The sequence below is a fragment of the Geospiza fortis genome, unplaced genomic scaffold, assembly GCF_000277835.1.
Source record: "Geospiza fortis unplaced genomic scaffold, GeoFor_1.0 scaffold154, whole genome shotgun sequence".
In the NCBI taxonomy this organism is placed as follows: Eukaryota; Metazoa; Chordata; class Aves; order Passeriformes; family Thraupidae; genus Geospiza; species Geospiza fortis.
Genome location: NW_005054397.1, coordinates 2069138 through 2096378, shown reverse-complemented (window position 1 = coordinate 2096378; position 27241 = coordinate 2069138). Strand labels below are relative to the sequence as shown.

General features: G+C 39.4%; 1 protein-coding gene across 1 annotated transcript in view; it reads right to left on the bottom strand.

Annotated features, from left to right (window-relative positions):
* GMDS (GDP-mannose 4,6-dehydratase) overlaps positions 1 to 27241 on the bottom strand; it is a 345832-nt gene that overhangs the window by 81890 nt on the left and 236701 nt on the right. Inside the window, exon 8 of the mRNA XM_031060977.1 lies at positions 1121 to 1239. Coding sequence (XP_030916837.1) covers positions 1121 to 1239 — 119 coding nt within the window. The remainder of the gene's footprint in view (positions 1 to 1120; positions 1240 to 27241) is intronic.

Below are 27241 nucleotides of genomic sequence, written 5' to 3'. Positions count from 1 at the left end.
AGGTATATGCGACAATGTGTGATTACTGGGACATCTTGCAATCAAGAAATGTGAAAAACATGGAGAGAAGCTTATTCCCCAAACTGAGCTTTTGGGTTAGAAATACTGTTTATATGGTCTCTCTCTCCCTCATCAGATTTTTTTTTCTGGAAGTTGATGCCAAAAATTGAAACCAGACTAAAAACTCATTGAGGAGAAAATGTTATTACCTCCCCAGCCACCCACTGGCTGTTCAAATAATATTGTATATATCTGTGCACTTCTGCATATTTATTGAATTTGTCAAGTTTTTGTTCCCAAGTAAAACTTATTGGCCCTGTCAAAAGTTCACCAGCTGCACAAGTGACTTTGATGGCCTGAGGAACAGCCCTGGCGCTAGCGTCATGGAAGAGCCTGTGGCTTTCCTCTCCCTTTTCCAGCTGAGATTGGTATGTTGATGCATGGGGCCCAGAGAAGATACAGAAGGAGGGAAATTGAAAAAATAATAAACAATAAAAATATAAATTACAGACAGCGCTCACCAAGCCATCCTGGTTTTATTATACGGCCTTGGGAAGGAATTTTGTATTTTCAATCAAACTATGTGGAATATGCATTGTAAACATTCTGCACCCACTGCTCAACATTTCTATGGCTTAGTAGAGAAGAGCTGATAGGAATGTGGAGCAGTTTGCTACATGAGGCATGCAGTGCGGCTGATGGGCTGTCACCTGGAAAGAACAGGGCTGGGAGGTGCCACCTCCTCTTCAGATGGCAGAGGGTGGGGGTAGGACTGTGGGGATCTGGGGCACAGAACAGAGAACTGGGCAGAAAAGCCCCTCTTGCAGGAAGGTGATCCTGGTGCTAACATCTTTGGAGGGGCTTCCCTAGACCAAGACAGGGACAACAAAGAATGAAGACTTTGATAAAATAATTCAGATTAACCTTTTTAACTTATGATCTAGAGGGCAACACTAGACATATCTGCTGCAGCAGTCATTTATGCACGAAAGTTTACAAGTAGAAAGTGAGGGGTGGGAAAAAAAGAAAAATGTAGACAAAAATTACTCTGTTTTGTCCCAGTAAATATGAGAGGCTGGAAATGTTCAACCTGTGGCTACTCTCTCCTCCTCATACTTACACAATGGTTTTCCCAATGTGCTTAAATGACTTTTCCACAAATTCACGGACACTGTGGACCTCCCCAGTGGCTATGACAAAGTCCTCAGGCTCATCCGTTTGCAACATCAACCACATGGCCTGCAGAAAGATAAACAAAGTCAGATTCAGTGCACATGTAAGTGGCCTCTTTGGTACATGATATTGCATTACCACATTTTTGATTTGGAAATAACTACACACACACACACATACCCCAAGCTGGGGAAATTAGCACTTTCTTTACACAGTGGCTATTAACCAGTTCAATGCAACTCTGAAAAGAGTTCAATTATTTCTTATTACAGAAAACAGTGCTTTATTTGATTTTCAATTTGTTTCACAGCAGGAGTTTCTGTAGGGGAGACTTTAATATGTTTACTTTTGAACACTGAGACTTGGTTTAGTGCTCATAAGCATGGATTCACTTGTTTAAAGCACTGCATGAATTGACATTGATATGGGGAAAAGATCAAAATTTTGTAATGTTTCAGTCCAGAGTGCTGTTGTCTGTCTGCTACAGAATGATGTCAAACTCACTGAAGCATAAAAATATGGATCCTTTTGGCTGCTTCTTCTGCCACACTTGTTTTGCCTAAACTGAGATTTTAATTAAGAATAAGTATTTAAAAAGGTGTTTAACCAAGTTAATCTGGTTTCCCTGCTGAATCTGTGTCGAATGTTTCATATTAAAGTATGGCAGAAGAAACTTTTCACACAGGAATGAGAAAACCCTGGTGGAAAAGCGACACAACCATTAACAGCAGTTTCAGAGGACTCTTGTTTATGCAGCAAGAGTTTTACAGTATTTTTGAAGCAAAACTTCATCTGATTGCTGACATATTTGTATTTCATGGGACCAGTTTTCAATTCCCACAGCAATGTCTTTCACAGAGTCCTCTCCCACAAACAGTTATTGATGGGTGGGCGCCGTCTCAGAGGGCTGGCCAGCTAAGTCAGCATGAAAGCTGGAAAGCAGATGGAAAAGAGGTATTCAAAGACATGTAGGACTTGTCTGAGATATCACCACAGGTACATTTCAATTTTCTGATGTGCAAGGCAGTGCTCTAGTGACTGGACTGTTTGACTGCATAGGAGCTGTAGGTGTACAGAATAATTATTACTTTAGATCAATCAAAATGATGCAAATGCTTCATTTCCTTTGGTGAGGAAAAGGGAATACCTGTATAGCACGATCCTTGTTTAATAAATAACCAGAAAAGGGAAACAAAATAAATCAACTCTCTCTCCATATGGTAGAAAGTACTGTCATCCTCTCACACTGTAATCCATGATGCTATTTGCATTGACCTCTTCACATCAGCTTTAAAGAAAACAACTTTAGTAGGTCCCTTGATGGTAGTGGATACTCTGCAAATCAGATTAATAAAAGCTTTGGGATAGCCCAGTTTCTCTTGGTAAATACCACCTGAAACATTCAATTTTTCCTCCCTATTCTCAATAAATCAGTGTTCTGCATAGCAAGGCAATACATTCCACTTAAATGGTTATAAGTGTGAGCCATTTTTCTTTACAGTTATTATTTTATGCATCTTCCAAAGTTTGGACAAGATCTTATTAACATGCTCCTTTTGAACCTTTTTACTTCTTGAATGTGCATGGAAAGCTCAGTTTTGGGCAACTGTTGTGTAAGTCCTTGACATAAATTATAAATTGTGCTTTAGGGAGATGACCTGCTGGGCAGGACAATGGCAGCAACTTTATTTTTCCTTTCCAGGATTGAACATCCTAGCCAATGACGCAGAAATACCCAAATGGCTGATGAAACTCATCTTGTGGGGAGGAGATGTCTTAACTTGTATCTCTCATATGAGCTTTTTTGGAACACTGGGGTTTCCCTGCTGATTTGAGAGGTCACCGTAAATCACCAGATTGTGTTTCTTCATGACTGGACAAGCCTGCAAGAATCACAGTAGCAGCAGCTGCATAGAAAGGTAACAGGAGTATCTATAAGATGAGTGCTTGATAGTTTTGGTTCTCCCAGCCTAGTCCCTGATTTCGTAGACATTCAGGTTTCCTTAAGCAGCCTAGCTGAAAACAACACACTTTCTCGTATGAGATGGCACTATTTGGGCAAAAAAGGATTTCCAACATTAGACAATCAGTCAATCTCCTCCCAACTTTGGTGGATGTTTGCTGTACATAATGAACTCCTTTTCTTGCCTTGACACTGTAGTGTCAGTTACATTGGAGAGAGATGCAACAACAAAATATAGTTTATTGGTAAAAATTCCCCCTTACCCAAAAATGCTACGCTGGTTGACTGAATATGCAATTAGCATAAGCACCTGCTATTTACTGTGTTGGTAAAGTAATATTAGTATGTCTAAGCAGAAGCAGGATCAGACTTCCAACCATTTTTGCCACCCCTCCACTATTAAACAACTCTGTACTGTAATTCCTTTGACACAGTTTCAATGCAGGCACTTATGCCAAGACATTCAACAATCAGGCGAATATTTAAAATATTTACACGTTACTTTGCGTATCAATATGAAATAGAGTAGAAAGTTTCCCTTTACTCTAAACCACACCCTGCACTGAAGGAGGCAGCTGCAAAATCCTAACAAAAAACCAGCCTTTGACAGTGGGCCCAATGAGGTTTTATGCATTTGGATTTATCAACTCTTGTCTACCATTTCAAAAAGCTAGCAATCACTGTCTCAGCAATGCGACTTAAACTGCAGTAAATTTCAACAGGATCAGCTTAGAAATGATCAAACAATGCAGAAAGAGTTGCTAAAAGTGATTTTTGCTTCAAATCCTACCAGGAAAGAATGTTTAGATTAATGGTTACTTCAGAGTCTATCACTGTGAGTTCTTTTATTTTTTCTGGCATTCACAATTGTTGGCACTTAGAATTACCTCAATCCAATCAGGTATGAAAGAAATTAACATGCTAAAAATTACAAAATAAGTGATAGCTCTGTTTTGCCTTGAGGAAGGTGACCAAATACTGTTGCTTTGAAAGGGTCTGCATGAACAGTCTGTAAAAAAATGCCAAGGCAAGTCAGAAGAGAGAAGAAACATTGAAGAAGTTCCACAGTCAAAATTATATTTCCTCAGGTACAGCCCTTGACAACCAATAAAACATCAGGAATGTGATTCTCCTCACATCAGACTAATAAAGGTCCTTGACCTATGAATTTCTAGGCATTTCCTTTAAGAATTCATATTGTACCAGACCTGAGGCTGAGAACGAGAGGAAGGGGGGTGATACAGCTCCAGGTTTATTTGTCATTACTGAATGGCTTACTGGTTTTAACAGAGGGGAAAAGCTTTGTTTAAATTTCCACTGAAAGTAATTAATGGTTATTGACTGGCAAATGAAGAACAGGTGACACTCTGAATTAGAAGATAAATGATCTCATGTTCTAGCGTGATAATGGGTTAGTAATTGCTACAAAGCCTCAGACTAGTGTGTCCCATCATAATGCTAGATCATGTCCAGAACACAAAGGCCTCTGTGTGAGAGGTATTCAGCCGTTCACCTCCCGATCCAGCTGCAGAGTGATTTGCTCCATTTATTCTCTGATGGACTGCACAACCGAGGCAAAAGTTCACCATTCTCACCTTCCTGTTCACATGCTGAACCACCTGACCCATGACATGGCTGAACTGGGATAAAAACATTGCCCAGCTTTGGCTCTTGGATATCTTCTAACCATCACAAGGTCATATATTTTAAGAGTTTTTCTGTTGCAGGAACTGAGAATTGAGGATTTTCCTGTATTTCTTTGTAAAGGTTTTTTGGATGGGCCGACAGCAAGTAAAGAAATTACTTGTTTTCAGTTCTGCCACCCTCTCCCTAATTTTTCGCTCAGTCCAGATAACAAAATATTATGTAAATGTAGATAAAATGTAGATGTTTAAAAGGAGGAGAAAATTACCATGGAAACAATTCAGGCTTCAACTCTCTTAGACTAAGATTCTTCCCTTAATGGAAAAAGTGACAAAACATATTTTTCATCTTTGAATTCTTTTTGGCTCTGGTCTAGCAAGTCACAAAGTCTAAAGGCGCTTCTATGTCATTTACTTTCAAAGACAGAAACCTAAAAGGAGATACGTAACTAGTCTAGAAGCAGACACACTTTTATGATTATGTGGAGTAGGATATCTGTTCTGCATGCCTGAACTCCAGCCTCTGCCAAAATCTTTCTTCTTTCATCTTTCCCCTCTACCCTTTTCTCTATATAAACCCCTGCCAGTAGTAAGCACCATTTTCAAGCAACATATTCAAAATATGAACCAGTCTTCTCCCTGCCCAAATTTCTTTGCTTATGCAGTGTTTGCACCTGGGCTAGTAAGTGGGAAAACCCAAGTTTGACTAACACAATCCCCACACAGATACATTTTATGCATGCCACTGCCACAATGTTGTGATGTGTCTGCTTGTCTCGAGAATCTAGAGTATGTTGTAGATGTGTTTCACCATTAACTTCCAGTCTAGCACCCCAGTAAGAAAACATTTATTAACTGGGCTGTCATCCATGGATAACAAAGATCCAGTAGTTGAGGTTATGTTTAACTCCATATATTGAGACTTTTGTTTCACTGTCTGCTCTCATACTATGTATAACTAAAATGGGCTCATAATCAGGTATCTTCCTATTCAAGAGCAAAAATAAATTCAACTTTTATTATTTTAAATCAGTGGATAATTTCTGCTCTAGAAATAAAAGACTTGTTTTTTCAAAAGAATAAGTATAAAGCCTTTTCATATGTCTCATCCAATTCAAGATCCAAAAGAGATATGACTGAACAGGTCTCACAATGGGATAAATAGAAAATGTTCCTGTTGCTACCAGTTGCTATTGCCTTGCACTGCTACATAGCAGCTTTTTCCAAGACCTATACTGTAAAAAAACCTGCTTTCATATGTATTTCTGGGTGTTATGCAGAGAAATTCTGACTTTGCCACACATGGAGAAAAAAAAATCAAACCAAATTAGAAATGTTTACTTTAGGAGATGGAACAGATAGTTGCAGCCTGATGCATGGTGCATTGTCTGTGAGTTTCAGAGGCAAAGAAGCAGAGGCTGGTGAATGTCTAGCTCTACTTATCACTGCGGAAGGAATGGGTTACCTCAAGGCTGTCAACAATCAGGGAGCAATTTCTGACTAAGTCATAAAACATCACCACCTGGAGAGACCCAACAGTACATTATCACCATTTATAGAAATTCTGTCTTTATGGTATTCCATACTCTATTGTCTAGAAGTGGGCAGAAGCATTCAGTGGGTTGGATATGGTAGTCTAGTGATCCCAAACATAGCTATCCTGCTGGGGTCACCACTGAGAAGGAGAATTGAGCATTTTGGGCCAAAGCATGATGAGCCTTTACAGGGATGTGGGAGCAAAGGAGAGCCTTCTCCCCATATGGCGAGCACAAAGGCCTGGCATGACTGCTGCTCCTGAGTGCATCGTGAGGGACTGCTCCATTTGTGCCACAAAAGAGAGGGCTATTGTACCACCTCCCTCTCTGCATTGTCCCAACTCAACTGCCCTGGCATTGATAGAGGCTGCTGGCATCTCCTGTGCCGAGCGACGTGTGGAGCTGTCCTGCCCACGCACTTCCTGCCTGCCTGGGATGCGGAGCAGTTCCAGATGCCATCGCCCGGCTCCTCCTGACACAACCCAGCTGACTGGCTGTGGTTTCTCAAGCTGCTGCAGAACTGACCACAATTGATGGTCGTGCCTCAGAAAAGTGAGACGGGCATTGACTCAGAGCTCTGAACCCAAACCGACTCCCAGTTTATCTGTTTACTCACTTTTGGAGGGGCAGAGAAGGAAGAAAAGGTGCTGCACTGTGGGCTGAGTCACCCACATCTGATTGACTTCTGCAACTGTTAAAAGAGTGGGTGTGTCCTGGGTGTACCCCATAGGCATCAGAGTGTGTTATATAAGGAGGTTATATAAAGACACACTGAGACTTACATATAACACACAGCAGAGGAGGGAAAAAAATCTCCTTACACATGTTTTGCACATAACAGGGGCACAGCACACATGGCTGAAAAACACCAGTGAAGCTGAAGTGCAGCACAAAAGTGTTGTGATCAGAGTAAATTGTAAGCTGCCCCTGCCAGACAGCCAACACACAAAAGTGTTGGGCATGATCCCATGCACCCTGCCACAATGGGAGTTCAGTCTAGAGTAATGACTATTGCTTTAGTACTTGTTTCTGACAATGTTATAGGTCAAGGCAAGCACGGCAGGGAGACTCTTGCCAAAGAAAACCACAGGGATGTGCTGCCAGGCATGCCAATACTCCCAAGAAGCCAGTGACAGCAGGAATATGGGAGTATGCATAATCAATGTATTACTAGGCTTTTCTCCCCCTAAATTACAGCCCTTCTTGCTCAGCTACTTAAAAAGCAAGGGTGCACACCCAGTAAGAAAAAACCTTACTGGGCTGTCACAGTTTGTATTTGAAAGGCAAACATAAGTTCAGGATTAAACCCATTGTCTATCATTGCAATTGGTGACTTTTCAACCCTTTCTCAAAGCCTCCAGCAACAGAGGTACTTCCCAAGAAGGGCAGGACACATGCCTCTTCCTTTCCTCTAAAGAGTCATCATCCTGCTTTCTCAGATTACCAAAAATCACAGCGTTGGTGCAAGATCTGTTGCTCAAGGAACCTCCATTCATGGAAAAACCCTTCTGAACACCATTTGAGTATCTATCAGATCTCATCAATCTAAATACATTTTGATATGCTTCTTCCTTAACTGTGTAATGCTGAACATAAGGACTCCAAAGTCTGTGTACAAAGTTTTTCCTTCAGCTGTGTCTTTTCTGCTCATGCAGAGGAGACATTGAGTACTTATGACATGGCAGCTGCTTCCATTCAGAAAAGTGACATTTGCAAACCATAGACATTGCTGACACAAAAAATATAAAATAGGAACAGATTTGAGATGAAAACAATTTCCTCTGAGAGAAAAAACACATCATTTGATAAGAAATAATGGACAATTTACCTTAAGAATCCCAAGAAAGTAAACAAGTAAACAAACAGCAAGTCTCCCAGGAGACAGTATGAGATAGGGACTAATTTTAAAAATTTTCTCAGAAATTTTTGAAGTTTCGCTTGAGAAATTTCCACAGAAGCAATTTGAAGCATGCTTGCAGATTTAGTCAAATTCTATGATTTGGCTCTAGAGGTGAACTTGTTCAGAGCACGCTGTGTCAGGTCCGTGTTATTTTCTTTCAAGTTGAAAAAGTATAGTTGATACATTGAAAGATAATAATCCAACAATTACAAAGTTACTAAGATAATAAAATACCTGATAATCTTTGTGGACCATCTACAAAGGAAAACAATATCAATGTCTTCTGAAACAAAAGCCCTCACATCTGTAGGAAATACTAGGAAATACTGTCTAACTTCTCTCTCATAAGTAGATAGGCCAATTGTTTTACAGATCTCAGGGAGGACTCGTGAAACTTTAGTAGGCAGTTCTATTAATAAAAACCACAAGAATTATAATCCAGATAAACCTTAAAGGTCAACCTTCCCTGTTAACGCAACATGATGTTTCTCACATGGACCTCGGGTGAACACAAAGTTCTCATTGTGTTATCAAAAACTAGATTACTCCTTTTTTTCCCCCCCTTGTGTCACTGAATGTCAAAATATTGTTCTTTCAATATGTGGAAGTATTTGTATACGGTTTTATAACTGATCTTTAGTTGCTAGCTGGAGGCAAAAAAGAAACAGTAAAGCTGCTTGTTGGGAAACCTCAACCAACAATGAAAATTAATATAGTCCTTTTTTCCTGCCAAAAAGTTTTGAACAGATTTTTAGGTCCACAATGGTTTGTTTATGCTTCAAGTGGTTAGATTGGAAGTGACATGTGTGACACGAAGTAAATTAATGAAAAAATACAGAAAGGATGCACATATGGTCTATTTCTTTCATTTTAATTTTGGAGGATATTGTCACAATTGCTAACAAAGAGCTTCTTTAAATTCTGTTTAAGAGGAATGGGAAAGAAATTCAAAGCTAAAGAGAGAAAAAAAAAGAAAATTTTGAATTGCAGAAAGTATGTGAGAGTTTTAACCACTCAGATTTGAATTACATAGACAAGACTATAGAACAAATATATGTTTCCCAGGCTCCACCTAGCAGACAATTCAGAAAGATATTTGACCCGCTTTCCCCTCCCTTTTTACCCTTCCAGAATTAATTTTCCCTGCTATTTTTATATGAATGTAAGACAAAATACCTCTTCACAAAGAGGCAGACTCCCATTTGACAGGATTACTCACCGCTAAAGTAAAGGGTTGTACCCAGGCTGCGGTGAGGGCAGAGAAGTCTTAGGGCCCCATGCCAGGAAGGGCTGGTTGGGGCCATGATCTAACCACAAGAAAATAGATGAGGCTTTCAAGTCAAGTACTGGCGTGTTCACTGGAGCAAAACCATCAGCCTCAGAATAATGATCACAATGTAGATATTGATCACAAAATGTTTACAGTGCAACATTTGACTATAAAAAGATCCTGGTTCCTACTTCTAACACCTGTTTACCTCCTATTTCTTTCCGGGATTGCTTAAGCACTTACAGCTAAGCACAAGCTGACTTGTGCTCCTTTTGAGGGTGTCAGAGGGACAGCATGACCTATGGGCCAAAGTACTACTGGTCTCCACAGAAACAAAAATGCTGTTATCCATACCACGACTCAGAAAATTATTTTCTCTCTCCAAATCTTCCTTTCCTTTTCTCCTATCTGTGAAAACTGCCTCTGCAGCTTGTTAGCTTCCCTACTCCAGGTTTGTAGGTCTGCCCCGTGCCTATCCAGTAACGGGCCCTGACTCAGGTTAAACCACTACTTGTAGTCTATAAAAATTGCTAAGAGCAGCAGAGAAGTGCCAGAGCACACGCAGATAGGCTCAGACATAATAAAGCAGCACTTCATAATGTTTATACATGTTTGAGGGTATAATTGGGAAGGAAGAAGAGTAATCTTTTAGGACAGTAAGAGTAACAAAGCAAGAGGACTGAGACAAAATTTATGAGCAGTGTTATTGAAAAAAAATACAGGGAGATAGGGTGAGTTAATAAGATAAAATTACCCTGAAATTAATTTCATAATTTATATTTCCCCTGCAAATTTCCAGAGTTCTTGCTTCACACTTTTGAACATTATGCATTTTCTCGTCAGACTGCTATGAGTTTCCATAGGTGTTACATTCCTGAATATTAATCTAAATAATTTAATTGAAATGTTAATTTACTTCTCTTGAGAAAAATATTTATATTGATTGGGTTCTTAAAAATTAGAATCCTTGTCTGAATAGTCTGTGTAAATAAAGAGCCTGTTATCTTAAACACATCACTGAACTTCAATTTTTAATTTTATTGCAGTTTTCAGTGCACTGTAGATGGAAGTAAGAAAGATTTCCACCATTAAGTCATTGTTACTTGTAAGACAGTGGTAAAATTGCACATCAGGCACTGTTTTACTAACTATAAAAAGCAAGAAGTCACCTGAAAAAAGGAAAAAAGGATGCTAAAGTAATGCCATTCCTGGTACAATGGATTTTTTTTCTTTTCCTTTACCAGAACATTTCAGGTGACAACATTTTGGAATTTGATGCTAAATTCTCTTGGCTGAGTACAGACTGAGACAAGCGCACGACTTTGATGCCTTGGGGATACGGTAATGCAATACAGAGGGATTTATTTTCTTTTTTACTTTTACCTCATGTCACAGGTTCAATTTTAGGCCAACAGTACCCAAAACGGCCACCATGTGATACAGCAGCTTATGCAAGGAGTCTGGCGGTTTTAACCCAAGCCCTGGGACAGAGGAATCTGCCTCACAGACTTGCTGCCTCCGTGTTAACACTACAGTTGCTCTGAATGAGTTCCTCCATGCTCAGGGTCCAAACTGGGGCATGGAAATCTCAGCTAAAAAAAAGGCAACAGCAAAATGATCCCAGAAACCAAAGGATGTGTTTTAGAAGTCTGGCTGTGCTGTGCACATGTGAAAAGGCAATGTGAAGATTACTTTCGAGCATGCTCAAAAATACATTTGGAGGGCATTTTGCATTGACCTTCCCTTGACTCGCTCGGGCCATTCTGATTCCACCACCATTAGTAATTACTGTTCCTGCTACAGCAGTCAGTTGTACCAAATCCTGCGTCAGTGAAAGAGCAGGATCTGCACTGAAACCATAGATACGGCTGCTCTCCATGGGCTAGTGTCAGAATGGGATAGAAAATTTTATTCAGTTTGTTCCCAGCAATAAATACAATCCTGGCATCCTGGATAAATCCTTCACATAACAGCATGTGTTCTTTTATGCACCCTGGGAGCGATTCTATTTAAAGCCATGGAATTGTGGGTGTGAGACTGTAAGCACATCCACTTACCCAAAACAAAATTAAAACCTGTCTTATATTAGAGTCAGGAGAGCTGTTACGAAAAATGCAAACCATATGAAGTTTTAAGTATACTTATGTTTTTTATCTGTCTCTGTGTAGCATATACAATTGACTTTCACTGCCTGAGATGAAGTGACGACAAGTGTTTTACCATATTATTACAGAATACCCCAGTAGCATTATCACACTTCAACTTTTGCTTGCAATAAATCTCTGCTACATGCATGTCAGAAGTCATTGCTCCTATCACATCCAGACGAATTTAGAGCCCTCCCTCCCCAGTGGACATGAACGAGACTCCACACACTAGGTATCCTGCCATTAAGGCTGGAATGACTCCCGCAGGTCAGACACCGGGAACAGCGTTCCCACACGCATTACTTGGCAGGGGCCAGAGGTCTGTTCTCAGGCAAATAACAGTGGCACAGGCATGAGTCATTGCAGAATGCAATGGATTTATCACCACAATGACACCATCATCCCTTATATGCTGGTTTCCATATGCAAGTCTCATTCAATTTTTTTATTCTTCTTCTCAGAGATTTATAACTCAACTGCTGAAACATATTTCACATGAACAGAACTCTCTGTTCTGTATATTTTTTGTCGTAGCTACACCATAAACCATGTTCTAATTACCAGGATCCATCCAGCTTTAGGTCCAGCCTGCTTATTGGTTTCAGTTTGGTCCAGCAAAATGATGAGCAGTGTTCCAATCTCAGCAGTGTTAATCACCCTCTTTGTGGCCTCCACTAAAGCAAAAGTCTTACAGCCCAAATTCTGCTGTCTATGAAGCTGGAGTAATAATATTTATGCAACTAGAGTGCTTTAAGAAAGTTAAGGGTAGCACAGACATTTCAGCATGAAGTGCATTATTTGTTATATAATTAGATTTGACTTGGCACTTTCATAGTAAAAGGTGGGAATTCAAACATTCTTCCTTAATACTGACTAGATCTGCACTAATTAAAGACAAAGTAGCAAGGAAATGTAAGGATGAGATCACACAGAAATCACTGTTAGATTGCGTTCTCCAAAATTCAACATAATAGACATTTCTTGAGATAGTGCACATTTTTTGTCATAATGCAAGAAATAAGCGAGATAACTACTCAGGTGATCAAGATACTAATAACCAAGAAACACTGGTGTCTTTTGCTCTCTTGCCTGTACTTCAGAAAATTTATTTTTTCCCTTTTTGCAAAATAATTGAAGGAAACTTGTAAATTAGCTCTTTGAATATTCTCGCAGAGAAATATTCTGTCCTGTAAACTATGCCTAAGTCTGGCTTCATGTGAAATCAATTTCATTAATTTCTACAGCCTACCAACATAAGAGAGGAAAGTGGTGCATGTAGTTCATGTCACTGTAAGTAGCTCTCTGATGCCACAGTCTTTTCTGCATTTGACCCGAGATGTAGTTGTAAAACCAGGTATGAAACAAACTGTTGCATCACATGGTGAAGTAATAACTGAACTTACTATTAAACCTCCTCCCTTAGAATTCTTCCCCTTTTCAGCACAAAGAAAATAGCATGAGACCGTGTGGGAAGTAAAGGGAATAAAACCATCTTGCTGCACATCTTGGAGAAGCATCTAAAGCCTGAGACTACTGTATTCAGACCTCCCTCGAATCCTGCCCTCTCTAGCTGCCACCTCTCAGTCCCCATGCTGACCCCCTGAATCAAGCCAGATGGGACTGGCAGAGACATGTCAAGGAAGTGCTGAAAAGGTGACTTGGGTCTCTGGCAGCTAGTCTGGAGCTCATTTCTATGTGAAATCTCTGGGGGCTCCTGCTTTGCAATTTCTCAGGAATGTTTAATTCTCCTCATCCTTTTGCTGAGTCTCTCTGGAGAGGTCATGGAGGCCTGTGACATCCCTGGAGGGCACTGCCTAACTAAATTAGCATGAGATAACTTTGGACTCTCTTCCAAACAAGAAAATACAAGGGAGAGAATTTCATTAAAAGCAGAAGACTAGGTGATCCAAGTTAATCCCAGCCCAGAGCTGCTGCAGAAACGTTCTCTGTTTATATTTTGACTTTACTCTCTGTTACAGAGTTCACTGACTATAATGGAAGCTGTGTTAAGTGCACAACTTGACCTCAGTTGACCAAATCTTAGTTTCATAATAAAGACAAAAAGTGGGTTAGGCAGCTCTAAAAGGTCTGATTAGTTACTGTTTTGCCTGTTTGTGTGTGACTACGTAGGGCACTGAGTGAATGGTAAAAGATAAGCACTGATGTACTTTAGATGAGCTTTTTAATCGAGAAATATGAATGTTTTAACATGCAACACTACTATAATGCATACGTGTGTAGGCTTAGCAAATACAAACAAGTGCCAAACGTGCATTTTGGGGTTTTTTTCATGACTTGTGCATACAGAGTTTTATTTGGGTTTCTTCAATGGATGATGGAAAAAAAGACAAGTTGGAGTAGAGGGAATGGCAACATCTGCACGCTGTTCTGCAATAATGTTTCCCATGCAACTCAAGGGCAAGGTAAGACACAAAGGTAGATCAACACACCCAGCAATATCCCACCTCACCTCCCAGCAGTGTAGCAATCCCAGCAACCACCACAGCAGATAGCTCCAAAACAAGGATTTGATTTTCTGTATACAAACAGGATGGGGAGCAAATTGGAATTTTTTCACTTGGGCTGAGCTTGTTACAGCTCGCACTAGGGAAACAGGAGATAAAACAAAAATGTACCCAAACACCTCATTGCCTGAGCTTCATCTATGGGAAAAATTGAGCTGGTGAGACCCAGGAATTCACACTTCAAAATATTGTTAAATATATTAGTAGCAATAAAGTGAGACCACCTAATTCAGTACAATATGAATGAGAACCACATTATTCTTGAAAACATGAGATTAGAGAGGGAAATCTTTATTAAATGCTGTTTATAAGCCAGTCCTGCATAACAGCATGCTTTGGCTATATTGGGACAAATCCTCCTCCTTCTGAGAAGACAAGAAGGAAAGGAAAAGGTACAAAAGTTCATGCAGGTCACATTAAGGACAACCCAATGCGCTCTCTCCCTTCAGGAAGGAAATATTAGCATGGCCCCTCAGCTATACTCTGAGGGCAGTGATCTGCTGGGAAACATGATTTCAAGTCGGCAGATCTTGGGGCATTAGCAGGCTAAATCAGGGTTCTTACTCCTCTCATGATTGTCTCTTTTTCACAGAAGGACCACTGCTTTGCCACGGGTGCTACTATGTTTGTACATGTGCAGTTAAAAAGCAAATTTTCCCACTGAGCTTTTCCAGAAGCTGAGTGTCTTTTTAGTAAGTGCTCTTCCTAGTCTTCCTCAGAAAGATGAAATCATACTCCAAAGGAGAAAGTTATTCCAGCATGGGAGAGAGACTGGAGAAAACACATCAAAATAGCTTCCTTACACAGTGAATATTCTTACCCACTTCTTAAAGCTTGCTTCATCACCAAAATCACACCCTGAAATCAGGCATGTGGGCCCAAATCCAGCCCCCCTGGAATCAGCCAAATCTTCCCTATAGACTTCCGTGAGGATGGAATTTTGTTCCGTATGTAGGAGCCTGTCACGGCCAAAGGCAAAAAAGAAAGGGTGTTTTCCATGCAGGCTCTGTTTTTCTACTTTTGTGCCCCTTGGGAAACTGGTGCAATTAGATCCCTATTATTATGTACTGGAAAGGCATATTTGGCACTGCATGTGAGTTTAGGTACTTAAAAAACAGAGGGAAATTTCAAATATAACTTAGTCTCTTTCAAACACCAGACTTTATATATAAACAGTTCAAAGTTGCTACAGTCTGGTGAATAATTAGGGAAAAATAAGCATGTGAAATATATGATTAGCTGGCAGCAAAAGGGTACTAAATAAGATTCGAATCCCTTTTAAGTGCCAAAAGAAAGGATAAAAATTCATATTTGTGTCCAAAAAATAATCAACCAAACTTCAAATATTTGCATCAGAACCACAAGGAAGGAGAATTTACAGCTATAGGCTTTTGTCTTTATTGTAGGACTTCCTGGGAAGGTGCAAATAGGAAAATCAACCCAAAGAGACTAAAGGTGTGATCTCAACAAATCTACTTATACATGCATTAAACACATCCTCTGTTATAATTAAAGTTCTCCTTTTCATCTACCTAAATTCAGAACTCTCTGGTCCTGTGGACAAGCCCACATGGGGGTTTGATGCAACTGACTTGATTTGCTGTACTATTTCATCCTGACCCATCACATACTGCACTATGAGGAACAACATGTATGGTGAGTGATAGACTCTTACAGTTCTTACTATAAACATTGAATTTTCTTACTTTTTTTCTTTATCTACGGAGGGCTCAGCTTGTGTTCCGTTTCCTTAAAAACATATTTTCTCCTTCTCGAGTTTTAACTGGATACATTAGTCTGCATTGTCCTAAAGTATCAGCAACAGTATTTAGAAGGATTTACCAAATAATCTGTTTTATCTCCTGAGAAAGCACCAAGTTAATGGTGAAGAAAATCCTTGCATTTTCAAATTCATCATGCACAGGAGGGCACATCCTCAGATGTCATATGCATGTCCTGGTATGTCAATTAGTCTATAATGTCTTTCAGATATTTCTGGGTAAAAGTATCACAGTAACCCAAATAATTGTCATCACATCTGAACTTTTACATGCCTCACCAGAACACACTTAGATAGGGAGGAAGGATTTTGTCTTTATGTCGCAGGGCAAGAAAGGAAGATGCCTTTTTTTCCAACTCCCCCAGCAATTCAATGCCTGGAGGAGAAACAGGAAAGAAACCATGGTGACCTCTCTGAACTTAGGGAAGCAGCTGCCAGCTCAGCAGGGGTAGTACTGCTGATGCACTCCTGTACCTACTGCTGGAAGAGCCTTTAAGCCTTTCTTGCTCTTCCTCCCTTCTCTCTTTCCTTCCCTATTTTTGACATCTTCTATCTCTAAATTATACAAATGGAAGAGCAAGAGAGAACTTTCAGAAACCTCAGGAGTCAACTTGTTATTAGACTGGACAAAGAAGTCACAAAGTTAAAGTTTCCAATTATCCATACAAAATCAAAACAATATAATTGCTGTATTGAGCAAGCAAAGCATAACTTTGTTTAAGGAATGATTTATGTACCATTTCTACTTTCTTGAACACTTTGTCTCTTGACATATTAATTTTACTGTTCTCTGAATTCAAATGTCCAAAAAATGCTTATGCTTCTAAAAAAGATTTAAACTTGGCAGACGTGAAACAAACCTACGTCTCATAAATAGGGAAAAATTTCACACAAAAGGAAAGTGCTGACTTTTCTAATCCTAGATTTAAAGGTACCTTTGAACATTTCTAGCTGGTTATTGCAATGAAGTTCAGCAACAACTTATTTCCTCTACCTTTCAGAAAACGAACTTATTAAAAGAACAGAAAGCAAAACAAACAAATATGGTGAGGGGAATTTTATTTTTTAAGATTAAAAGTGTGAGAATGTCAGGAAAACCAGAACACCAGGACATCTTGATCCTGAATATTTTATTACACAGATTTAACCTTATCCATCAAAGGCGACTTATGCACATATATGAGGGGGAAATACAGGCTTGTTCCAGTACCAACACCACACAGAGATGCCACACGACACCAAAACATGACTGCTGGTCAGTTAAGGTTTCCTTTTGTTTTCCCTGTTGTGAAGCCAAAGTAAATGTATCATCTTAAGGCTGGGTATGAAGAGCATTAAGTGAAAGTACGTACACTTGTGATGGGGTAAGTGCGCAGCACAGTGCATCTGCTATCTTGGATCTGCTACACAAAGCAACGTGCAACTCTGCCTTAAGTGCCTGATCTTGTTCTGTTTTCTTTTCCTCTTTTATTTTTGTTGTTTGGGTTTTCTTTTTCCCCCATGCCCCCAGCCCAAAATCCAGGACAATCAGGCAGCTTCATCAAGCTCAGACCTTTAATGAAGTAATTTAGGCTCTGCAGGTAAAGGAAAGAGTTGATATGGGGCTCAGAGAAAAAGGCAGATGAAGAGGAAGGGGGAGGAGAGAAGAACATTTTCTGGCATCTGACCCAGGTTTAAAACTGTGTTTCATTTTCTAAAACAAAACCAAAACACTCCTCCAACTTTGGGAAATCCTTAGAAAAACAACAAAAACATTGCTTCAGAAGGCAATTATGGTTGCTAAAATGACACATCATTTATGAATGGAAGTACTTAGAAGAGAGTAAACTAATTCTTAAGGACAATAGCAAACACACATTGGGCCTAAATTTGCTGTTTCCTTGGCACTGTTACACTGACAATCAAATTATTCAAGATTTGCACTACTGTAATAAAAAGCAGAGCCAAGACCATTATTTCCATCACTGACAAAGAAATACTTATATCCTAACTGTGCAAAAGTTTTAATAAAACCACAGAATGAATGATTTAATCAGTAAATGAAACACAGACTGATCAGAGAATTCCTAATAGTAGTAGGGGTAATAGTAGTAGTAGGAATTAGTAATAATAACAGTAGTGATAAGATTGTGGTCATACATTACAAACACACTAGGTTCAAAGTGATGCCTCTGTCTATCAGGTGTATAAGTCAAGAATTTTATTGTTTTATCCTGTTAAATGTTACCTACAAAAACTCAACAACTGAATATAGGTTTTGAAAAACTCCTGTAGTTAATCAGTTAATTAGCATGGGCTAATGTGTCCAGTTTAACAGCATCCTAATAGTACTGACACAGAAATCAAAATAGTAGCCACTAAAACTCAATCAGTTCACAAGACACACTTAAGGCTTTATATTGTAATGAAAAGTCTGAATTTTTATATTCTGGTAAAAGTAATGAACTTTTTTATCATCAAGGTCACATTTAAGGCTTTCCAATTATGTAATCTATAAGGACTCCAGCTTTGAAAGAGGATAAATATTTCAAATTGCATTTCACCCCAGTCCCCTCTACTATACAGCCAATCAAGTTCACAACAGAAAACTTCTCCCCTCCTCTTATATATTTAGTGTAAAACAGGCAGACACAACTTTTTTGTCTTGTTTACTAAGGCTTATGCACTTCACATGCACTTGGTTGTGTGCCCAATAACTCCTGCTTTCCTACTGCCTTATTTCCATCAAAATTTGGCAAAGGAACAGCAGCACAAAAAAATATTAAATTACTGCAAGCCTGGCCAAAATAGGAGTTGACAAAGGGGGAGATACCCTGTTGGATGGCTAAGGAAATGGCCAAGCCTGAATGTAACCAGGGAATGCACACAGGAAGGAGCTATTACAAAGGATCAGAATGTATGGGAAACTTCAGGCAGAGGCTGCAGTTCATATGAGACACTCAACCATGTGTTATAAAACAAATGGCTTGTTTACTGAACAACATCTTCAAAAAATGAAGTTCAGACTTGCCAGCTTTGGAGAAAGATTGTGCAGAAGCACAGTGTCTGGGGTTTTTAGTTTGTTTCCTTTTAAATGCTGCTGTCTTTGCATAACAACTAATACATAATAATTACAATTGGAAAGGCTGAACATACCTTGCACAGCACACCTGACCAGCAGCATGACATTTTGTGTGAATTTCCCTACCAACTGCTCCTATCCTATCAAGGGAAGTGCATGGGATGCTGGCATGGAAACCCTTTGCTCTTTCCAGTCAGATGGATACTTCAGCTTCAGGGTCCCCAAGAGTAGACAAAGAGGCTGGAAGAAGCTGAGGGCAGACCAGGACTGGTCTGGAGGCCCACAACAATTGAACATTGCTTCCTGCAAGGGTTAAGCCAGGAAACATCTCCTGTCTTATCACTGCAGTGCATGCCCAGCTCTGCTGATAGCATCTGCTTGCTCACCCCTAATTCTAGGCAGCTTTAGCCATCAATGGTGTAAATATGACACCAAGGGGGGCGCCCACTACCCTCCTGTTTTAAGTGGACTGACATACAGAGGTTATTTTGATCAAGTAGAGGATAAAACACAAACAAGAAAATGCTGGCAGTTCAAACTGGCTTTCAATTCCTGGTGTTCTGCAACAAACTTAGTTGGGAGAGATGACTTACTTCCCTTTTCCCCCTAGTTCAGCCCAGAAAGCTCTCAGTGTTGACACCCATGGATCTGTCTGTAGAGGCTGGACAGTGGGAGTCTATAACATCCTGCAACCACAAGGGAAGAGCAAATATCTGCCAAAGAGCTGTATAAGCTGTCATCAAGGTACCTGGATCAGCCCTGATCTCACCAGCAGGCATGGCTGCTCAAATGGTATGCAAATTCTTTGTACATGTGCCAAGACATTTCATCTCTTAATTGAAGTAAAAAAGTCCATATAACTGAGTCTCGAAAGGAAGCCATTCTTTCCTTGTGCAATCCCAACATACTCCTTTCTAAGCACACCTTCAGTCATGACTCAGACCTGGGAATGCCACTGAGAAAGAGGAAGGATGTACTGCAGCAAAAACACTTGCTAACGCAGCCAGATTACTGTGGCCTATTGGGCAGGCAGTTAGAGGTACACTGGAGAGTGTATCCTGTCTTTGTGGTAGGATGAAGCTGGCAGGTCTTTTATTTTATTATATTGTGGCATCTACCAAATCCCTTAGAAAAATCTAACAACTAGATACTATATAGCATTTTTCCATACACCAACAATGTGAAGAGAAAGTATTCATAGCTATTTGGAAGAGTAAACTATATTAGTGTCCTATAAAAAACATTAAGCCATCATCTTTCCATAATAATTTCACAAGCAGGATTTTCTTCATAACTATTTTTCTTTAGATGTTGTCTGTGTGTGTTCAGTTTGCAGCTCCACACCATCAGAGGCATACAGAGGTTCTTGTCTCTTGGTAAATACTATGTAAATTTGTTCCTATGATTACAGCACTTGCTAAAATGAGCACAGTAATTAGGAGGCAATGCTTACTTTATGAATTTTCCGTAGTAGGTTTGATGCTCCAAGATAAATCTCCAGTTCATCAAAATAGCTGTGCTTGTGCTTAATTTCAAACATACCTTTACTCCACCACAATTAAGCAAAAGACTTGAATACATGCTTGTTGCTTGAAGGGGATTAAATCTGTGGACTTTAATTAGATTTATGCCCAGACTGAAGTTCTTCCCCAAACTGAGGCCTGTGAAGTACAGTGTTTTGAAAGAGGAAGTACTGAATGAAAACTAAGACAGATTATTCAGATTATCATTTGAATATAAAATAATACTTTATATTTTTCATATTCTGTATGCATTAGCTATGTAAACCATATGTCATCATCCATAAGGAAGACAGTAAATGCTTTAAATTTATTTAATGTTATCCAACTCTGTTGTAAAAAATCTCACACTTATATCAAGCCTCATAAATAGCAAGTCAAAGTACAAAAAATCAAACACTTTTCCTTGTGAATTAGTTCTAGGGGAGGATACAGAAAGGCTGTTATAGATAATCATATATTTCTTAGGCAATTACTTGTGGCATTTCAGGACAATGTCTTGATGGACACGTGAATCTATTTTAAAAGGTTTGGTAGTAACATTTCTAAGAACATATTGTATTAAGTACCTTAAAAATTTCTCTTAAAAATGCTTTCTAAATAATGATCAGTGAAGTAACTTCCATAAGAGAACTAGATACTAATCATAATTTGAAATCAGACAGACAGGAAATCGCCGCACCCTACATTAGTGAATGCATCCAGGTCCCATGGTAGTCTTTACAGTGTGTTTAGATTGTCTATGGGAAATGAAATCATGTGCCAAAGGCCAAGTAAACCCAAAATTAAAATTCACAGTTATGTCTCCCTGTTGCATTCATAATCCTGCTTATTGCCTCTTACATCATTACAAAGTGTTATCCAGAATAGAACAACCCACTGCTGTGCTATGCACACCACTGCATGCTATAGGCTGTCCAAGTTCTGCTCCAGAGGCCAAATATCACCCACTCAGTCTTAAAAATCATGCTCAGGATCATAATTCATGTCTGTGTGGTGGTCAGACGCTGGGATACTGTGTGCCCCAGAATCATCTGCTGCTAATTCCCAGGTTTGTTTTACCACAAGCCCTCTAATTCACTTTTGAATATTATATTCTATATGATGACAACAGCACCTAAACTCTACACAGTATTAGAGAAATAAGAAGTGTCTCTTAATTCTGTAAAAGTTATCACTGCAATCACTTGTCATGACATTTCTGGACAATGTCTTCATGGACACATGCAAATATTTTATATACTTTGCTGCTAACTTTTCTTTTACACATATTTGTAATACCTACTATCTCTCCAAAGTTCATATTCAGTGGTCTCAATTCCCTTCACTGTTGTTTGCAAGAATGGGAATTAGAAACTTTGATGACCTGGTGAAATCACTCACTCAAGAAATTAAACCAAACAATAAAACTAAGTAGCCTAAATATTGCTTAGCAGAAATGTGGCACCTGCAATCCATTACTGAAAGAACTCAGTACTATAAAATATAGTGATCAAGTTTTCAGATAGCACAAAAGATGTTAGTAGAGAATGAAAATAGAGTAAGTTTATTTTCTTCTGGTTCTAACTTCATTTAGATTTTGTAGTTGGCAGCATGTCAGGACCAACAGGCTTCCGGCAGGAGATCATTATTCTAAAACATTAACTCCCATGTTAATGTTTGATTTTGCTAATGTTTAAATTGGGATATATTTCTGAGCAGGAGAATGGAGGGGTAAAAAGATCACACACCATGATTTTTCTCCAGTAAAAGTAGCCAGAGGTGGATTACAGTAAAAAAAAAAATAAGCTAACATCATGTAAGAGATATCACAAAATTCACACAGGTAACTGCTAAATCCTAGATTCAGACAGGACAAGAAAATACAAAGAAAGAGCTTAGTGATAACAGAAACTATTTATTTGGCATAGGAGCCTCTGCCAGATTCCTGCTATCCCAGTATTTGAGTGAGGGCTCCTGCAGCGCATCAGCCTCCAAGCTGTGTGTCATTGGAGAAGCAGCACTCTGGAAGGGACCTAAACCTCAGTGCCTGACCATGGGAAGTCATCAGACATCCCACCACACCTTTAATGAATACAGAGATATCAGATCCTGGTCAAGAACCACGTGGGTACTTGAATGCAAGTAAATAACTGGCAAGCTAGCATGGAGAGTGTGAGAGTGGAAAGTCAGAGATGAATCACAAATAAAAACAGATCGTAGAAACAGATATTCTTGCCACTTGAGTTACTCTCAAATTAACTCCATAAAATAGCTGATGATCTCACATAAGTTCACTAACGCACTCATCAAAATAAGAGAGTAAATTAAAAAAATAAACCCTACTGATTTTAGTCACAAGTCACCAAGGGGCTCTGAAGTATATGAGCTAACTCTGAATTGGATACCTCAGGCATCAGAGTACACAGGACACACTGCATGTAGTTCCCTGCTGCGCCATCCACTCCTGCAGCCACACTTGTCCCCATCCTCCTCACACTTCTGACTGCATCACATATATTTCACTCTCTGCTGATAGCTTTGTGTAATACTGCAGCCATGCCTCAAAATTCAGCTCACGGCTCATCTAGTTTTCAAGCTTTTTCATAACAGGAAATGTGATTCATATGTATCTTCAATCACATATATCAGTGTAAGACACTAAACTGTTGCAATAGTAAGGCATGGGTACCAAAACTTTTCCAAAATTTCAGGGTGGTTTTACAGAATAAAGGAATTAATGCCATGATTTTTCAGTGCCACTTTGTGTGCGCTTCAAGAAGACCATGCTGCCAATATTGATACTCTGCTATGAGCAATCATGGAGTTCTTGTCCTCTGTAAGGAGAAGTCTCATCAGAATTTCATACTTCTCTTTACATAGCAAGCCACTCTGCAGAGAGATACTAAATTTAGATATAAATGAGGCTTCATCCGTCTTTGGAGAGCTGATGTTGCTGAGTCATGCTTACAGGCAATCTAACCAACAAAAGACAGTAGAAAACAGCAAACTAGAACAACTACTTCTGAGATGACATGGACTATTCCCATTAGTTTTAGTCAGCTTGATGCAAAACACAAACTTTAGTTATACTGCATCAGGAACACAAGTAAATATTATAATTTTCTCTCTTAGCCTCTAAAAGTAGCAATGCAGATTTTCCTTCCCATTGTGCCTTTGCAATGTGAAATGACTGGTTATTTGTTGAACAAACTGGTGGGAAATTACAGAAAAAATGTAAAACATAGAGAGCACACAAATACAGAATACTGCAATTTTTGAGGACTTCAATTACCAGAGCTCTAACATTAGCAAGCTGTTTCTACTGTAAAATAACTGGTTTGCATAAATGCATTGTGTTAGCTAGTCAGTAGCCCAATTATTACTTTGTTGTCTTGGGTTTAAATATTGGAAGTAGAAGTGTAACTTAAAACAAGAAATATCTGTCAAGCAGGAAAGCTGAAGATACCTTTTAATAACATACCAGAGACCTGCTTTATTGTCTTGCTGCTGCTGCTTCTTTTGAACTCCTAGATAATATCAGATGAGGAACATTATACTGTTCTATGCACATTTCCCTCATCACCACAGTATCTGAAAAGCTTCCAGTAGTTCATTAAGCAACATGACTAACCTCCCTCATTTGTGGTTTCTCTGCTCTCTCTCTCATCCTCTCTCCAAAAGAACAGCTCTGTGTGCACGTGTGTGTGTGCACAGTGTTTTGGTATATTCTGCTGGTTATTTTTAATTTGGAATTTCATTATGTGCTTGCTACCCTGCATTTATAACAAAGGGATACATGGCTTTATCCTCCTTAACTTCTGCACTTGCTATTTGCATGTTGCGGATCAGAGCCTGCATTCCTTGTCCTGTTTCTTTGCCCTAGCACACATTCTCTGGCTGTTCTTCCATACTGCTAAAGGACACACAGCAAGTGGATGCAAAGCACAGAAAAGACCAAGTCAGAGGAGGAGAGTGGAAGGGTGGAAGAAAGGTCCCATAACTTATTCAGGCCATGACATCACAGCTGCTGACAGGTTTCACATTTGGTAAGATGAACTACTACAGAAATCTCTCTCTCTGCTGTTAAAGTGGATAGTGAGCATTTGAGAGTCCCCCATAAGGGCATCTATGCAGTTGCAAAATCTGTCTACTATGCACAAAGTGCAATGTATAGGGGTTTTGCTGCCATTACACAACTGTGTGGATGAAGATGACTTTTCACATATAAAATGCAGATAGGAAAAACTTCAAAAAGCTAAGCCAGAGTCTTCTCCTCCATTATGCTAGCATATGCAGAGCATAACTTCACTAACTCACATGAAGAGACCACATCTTGGTAGCACATGTAAAATTTTTTTGAAGCACAGAGTGAAAGAAATTATGATAGGTAAAGTATTTAAGTTAGAGTGCTGTAAGCATTGTGGAGAGCTATTGTAATTTTTATGCATTTGTCAAATCTGGTGTCAAAACACTGGGGACAGTTTCATTTCCCCTAGCCAAGACTTCTGGTATCATCACCTCTCTCAATTCAAGTTCATATGCATGTCTAGCTGTAATAAGTAATACAAAAATGCCCTCAATTTCTGCAAATTTTCCCCCAGTATATCTTGATGTGGCTCAAGAAAAATCAATATTTGTTGGGTTTATTTCATGGTGAAAATGCGAGAAAGAAACAGAGGATGACTCTTCAAAGTCAGGCAACAGATCAGGCCCACATTGAAACTTCAGGGCTCATACGCCAATCTGCTCCCAAAGGAACAGAGTCACACAAAAGTCTGTGTTAACCCAAACAGAATCTGCTTTAGAATGAAAAGGGAAATTACTCTAATGTTCACTGGTGCAGATACAAAATTACCTTTTTGGGTTTTTTTGGGTTTCTTTTTTTTGGTTGGTTTTGGGGTTTGGGTTGGGTTTTTGTGTTTGTTTGATTGGTTTCTTGTTTGGTTGGTTGGTTTTTGGTTTTGGGGTTTTTTGGGTTTTTTTGTTTGTTATTGGAGATCTAGCCCAGGATCTGCTGTTTGAAGGAAAGGATGTTACAAAGATGACAAAGAAAGTGCAAGCACAACTTCTTGAGTGGGAAATATGTGTTGCTACCAAGCAATACCATAATAGATGAATGAAAAATTGTTTTCATAAATAAGGAAGAAGAAAAAGGCCCAAAGTAATCTGAGGTTTCTTGTGGGTCGTTTTTTTTTCTTAAAAAAGAAAGAGTAAGTTACATATTGTTCAGACATTTTCTGGCTCAAGCTTAAAGGGCCTGCATGCAGAGTATTCACACTGGGATTCTGCTCTTTTCTCTCAATAACATTATTTCAACTATTGAGTCGTGTTGCCACTGGGAAAATATGAACATTTCAACAAAGAAAAATAAATTGCATTTGTGTTCTCACTTCAACTCCCAGATTCTTGGTGGAGAGGAGCCAGGACAGTGTTTCAAGGTGCTGACTATCTCCTTACGGCTGAACAGAACAGATGGGACAGATCTAGGCTGGGACCCTGCAGCTAAATGCAAACACATATAAGTTTTGTATCAGAGTAAGGCTCTTTCCTCCCCTTACCCTCACTACTTTGGGTACCTTAGATTTCAGAATATGGACACCTAAACACAGCAGCTAGGAGGGAGCCATGGCACATTTGGCTCACGCATTGCACAGTGTGCTGGTGCAGTTCGGACACTGTGAGGAAAAGCAAGGTTTGCCTTCCTCCTTTGCCTCCTGCAACCTCAGAAAAACCCCTCCACCATTCTCAGATGTAGATTTCCCCTAGTGCAACAGGAATAATCTCCTTTTCCTGGGATACAGCTGTATACCAAGGGCTCCACAACGGCCTGACACTAATATTTCAAGACCGTGCAAATGAGGGGGCTCCACAATTTGCTCCTGTGTATTTGGTGTGAGTGGGCCCTGCTGCTCTGCCAGCTTCTGCCAGATGCGCACAGCCACCACATTTGTAAATACAACCCTAGCACACATCCATACAAACTATTCACAGGAGCTAGTTAAATAAAACATGGCATTTGGTGGGTGGAAGTAGAGGAGAGAGGGAGGGTGTGAAACATGAGCCTAATCGGAATTGGGGAGCTGAGGTGAAGAGGGTTACAACCCACATTTACAGAACACTTTTTGAATACCAAAACCTTTCCTCTTTATAATACAAAAACTTCGTTCACTTTAGTTCACTCACCATGAATAATGAACTGGGGAATTAAAAGCTTTAAACCTGTTAAAGAAGGAATATTAACTTAAGTATAAATATAGCTGAAATAATCCAGACAGTTTTATGACCTTACACCCCCAAATGAAGGTGAAATGCAGAATTCTTTCCCCAGGAATAGTGGTAAACACAGCTAACAGATGGAAGAGCTGAATGGAAATTTCAATAAAGTAGGCCACAAAGAAGCATTTGTAAGAGCAGGGGTGCTCACTTAAGAAAAGGGGGGAAAAAAAAGAAGGCTAAAAAATGGAACTTTGTTTTATTTTGATAGAGTGCCAAAACAGTACTGCATTCCTTAAAGAGCAGAATAAAGGAACGAGTTAGACTGGCCTTCTCAACACCTCAGCAAAAGCCCCCATGGGTCTCATTTTGCTAGGATGACTATTTATATGACAGGTAAGGGAATAATTTTGTTGGATTCAGTTACACTAGGCCTCCCTGACCCCTGGGTCAAAAGAGCAAATGCAAAAGTGACAATGTGGATAATTGCCTGTTTAGGATAATGGAATACTGATTGAGGGTCAATTAT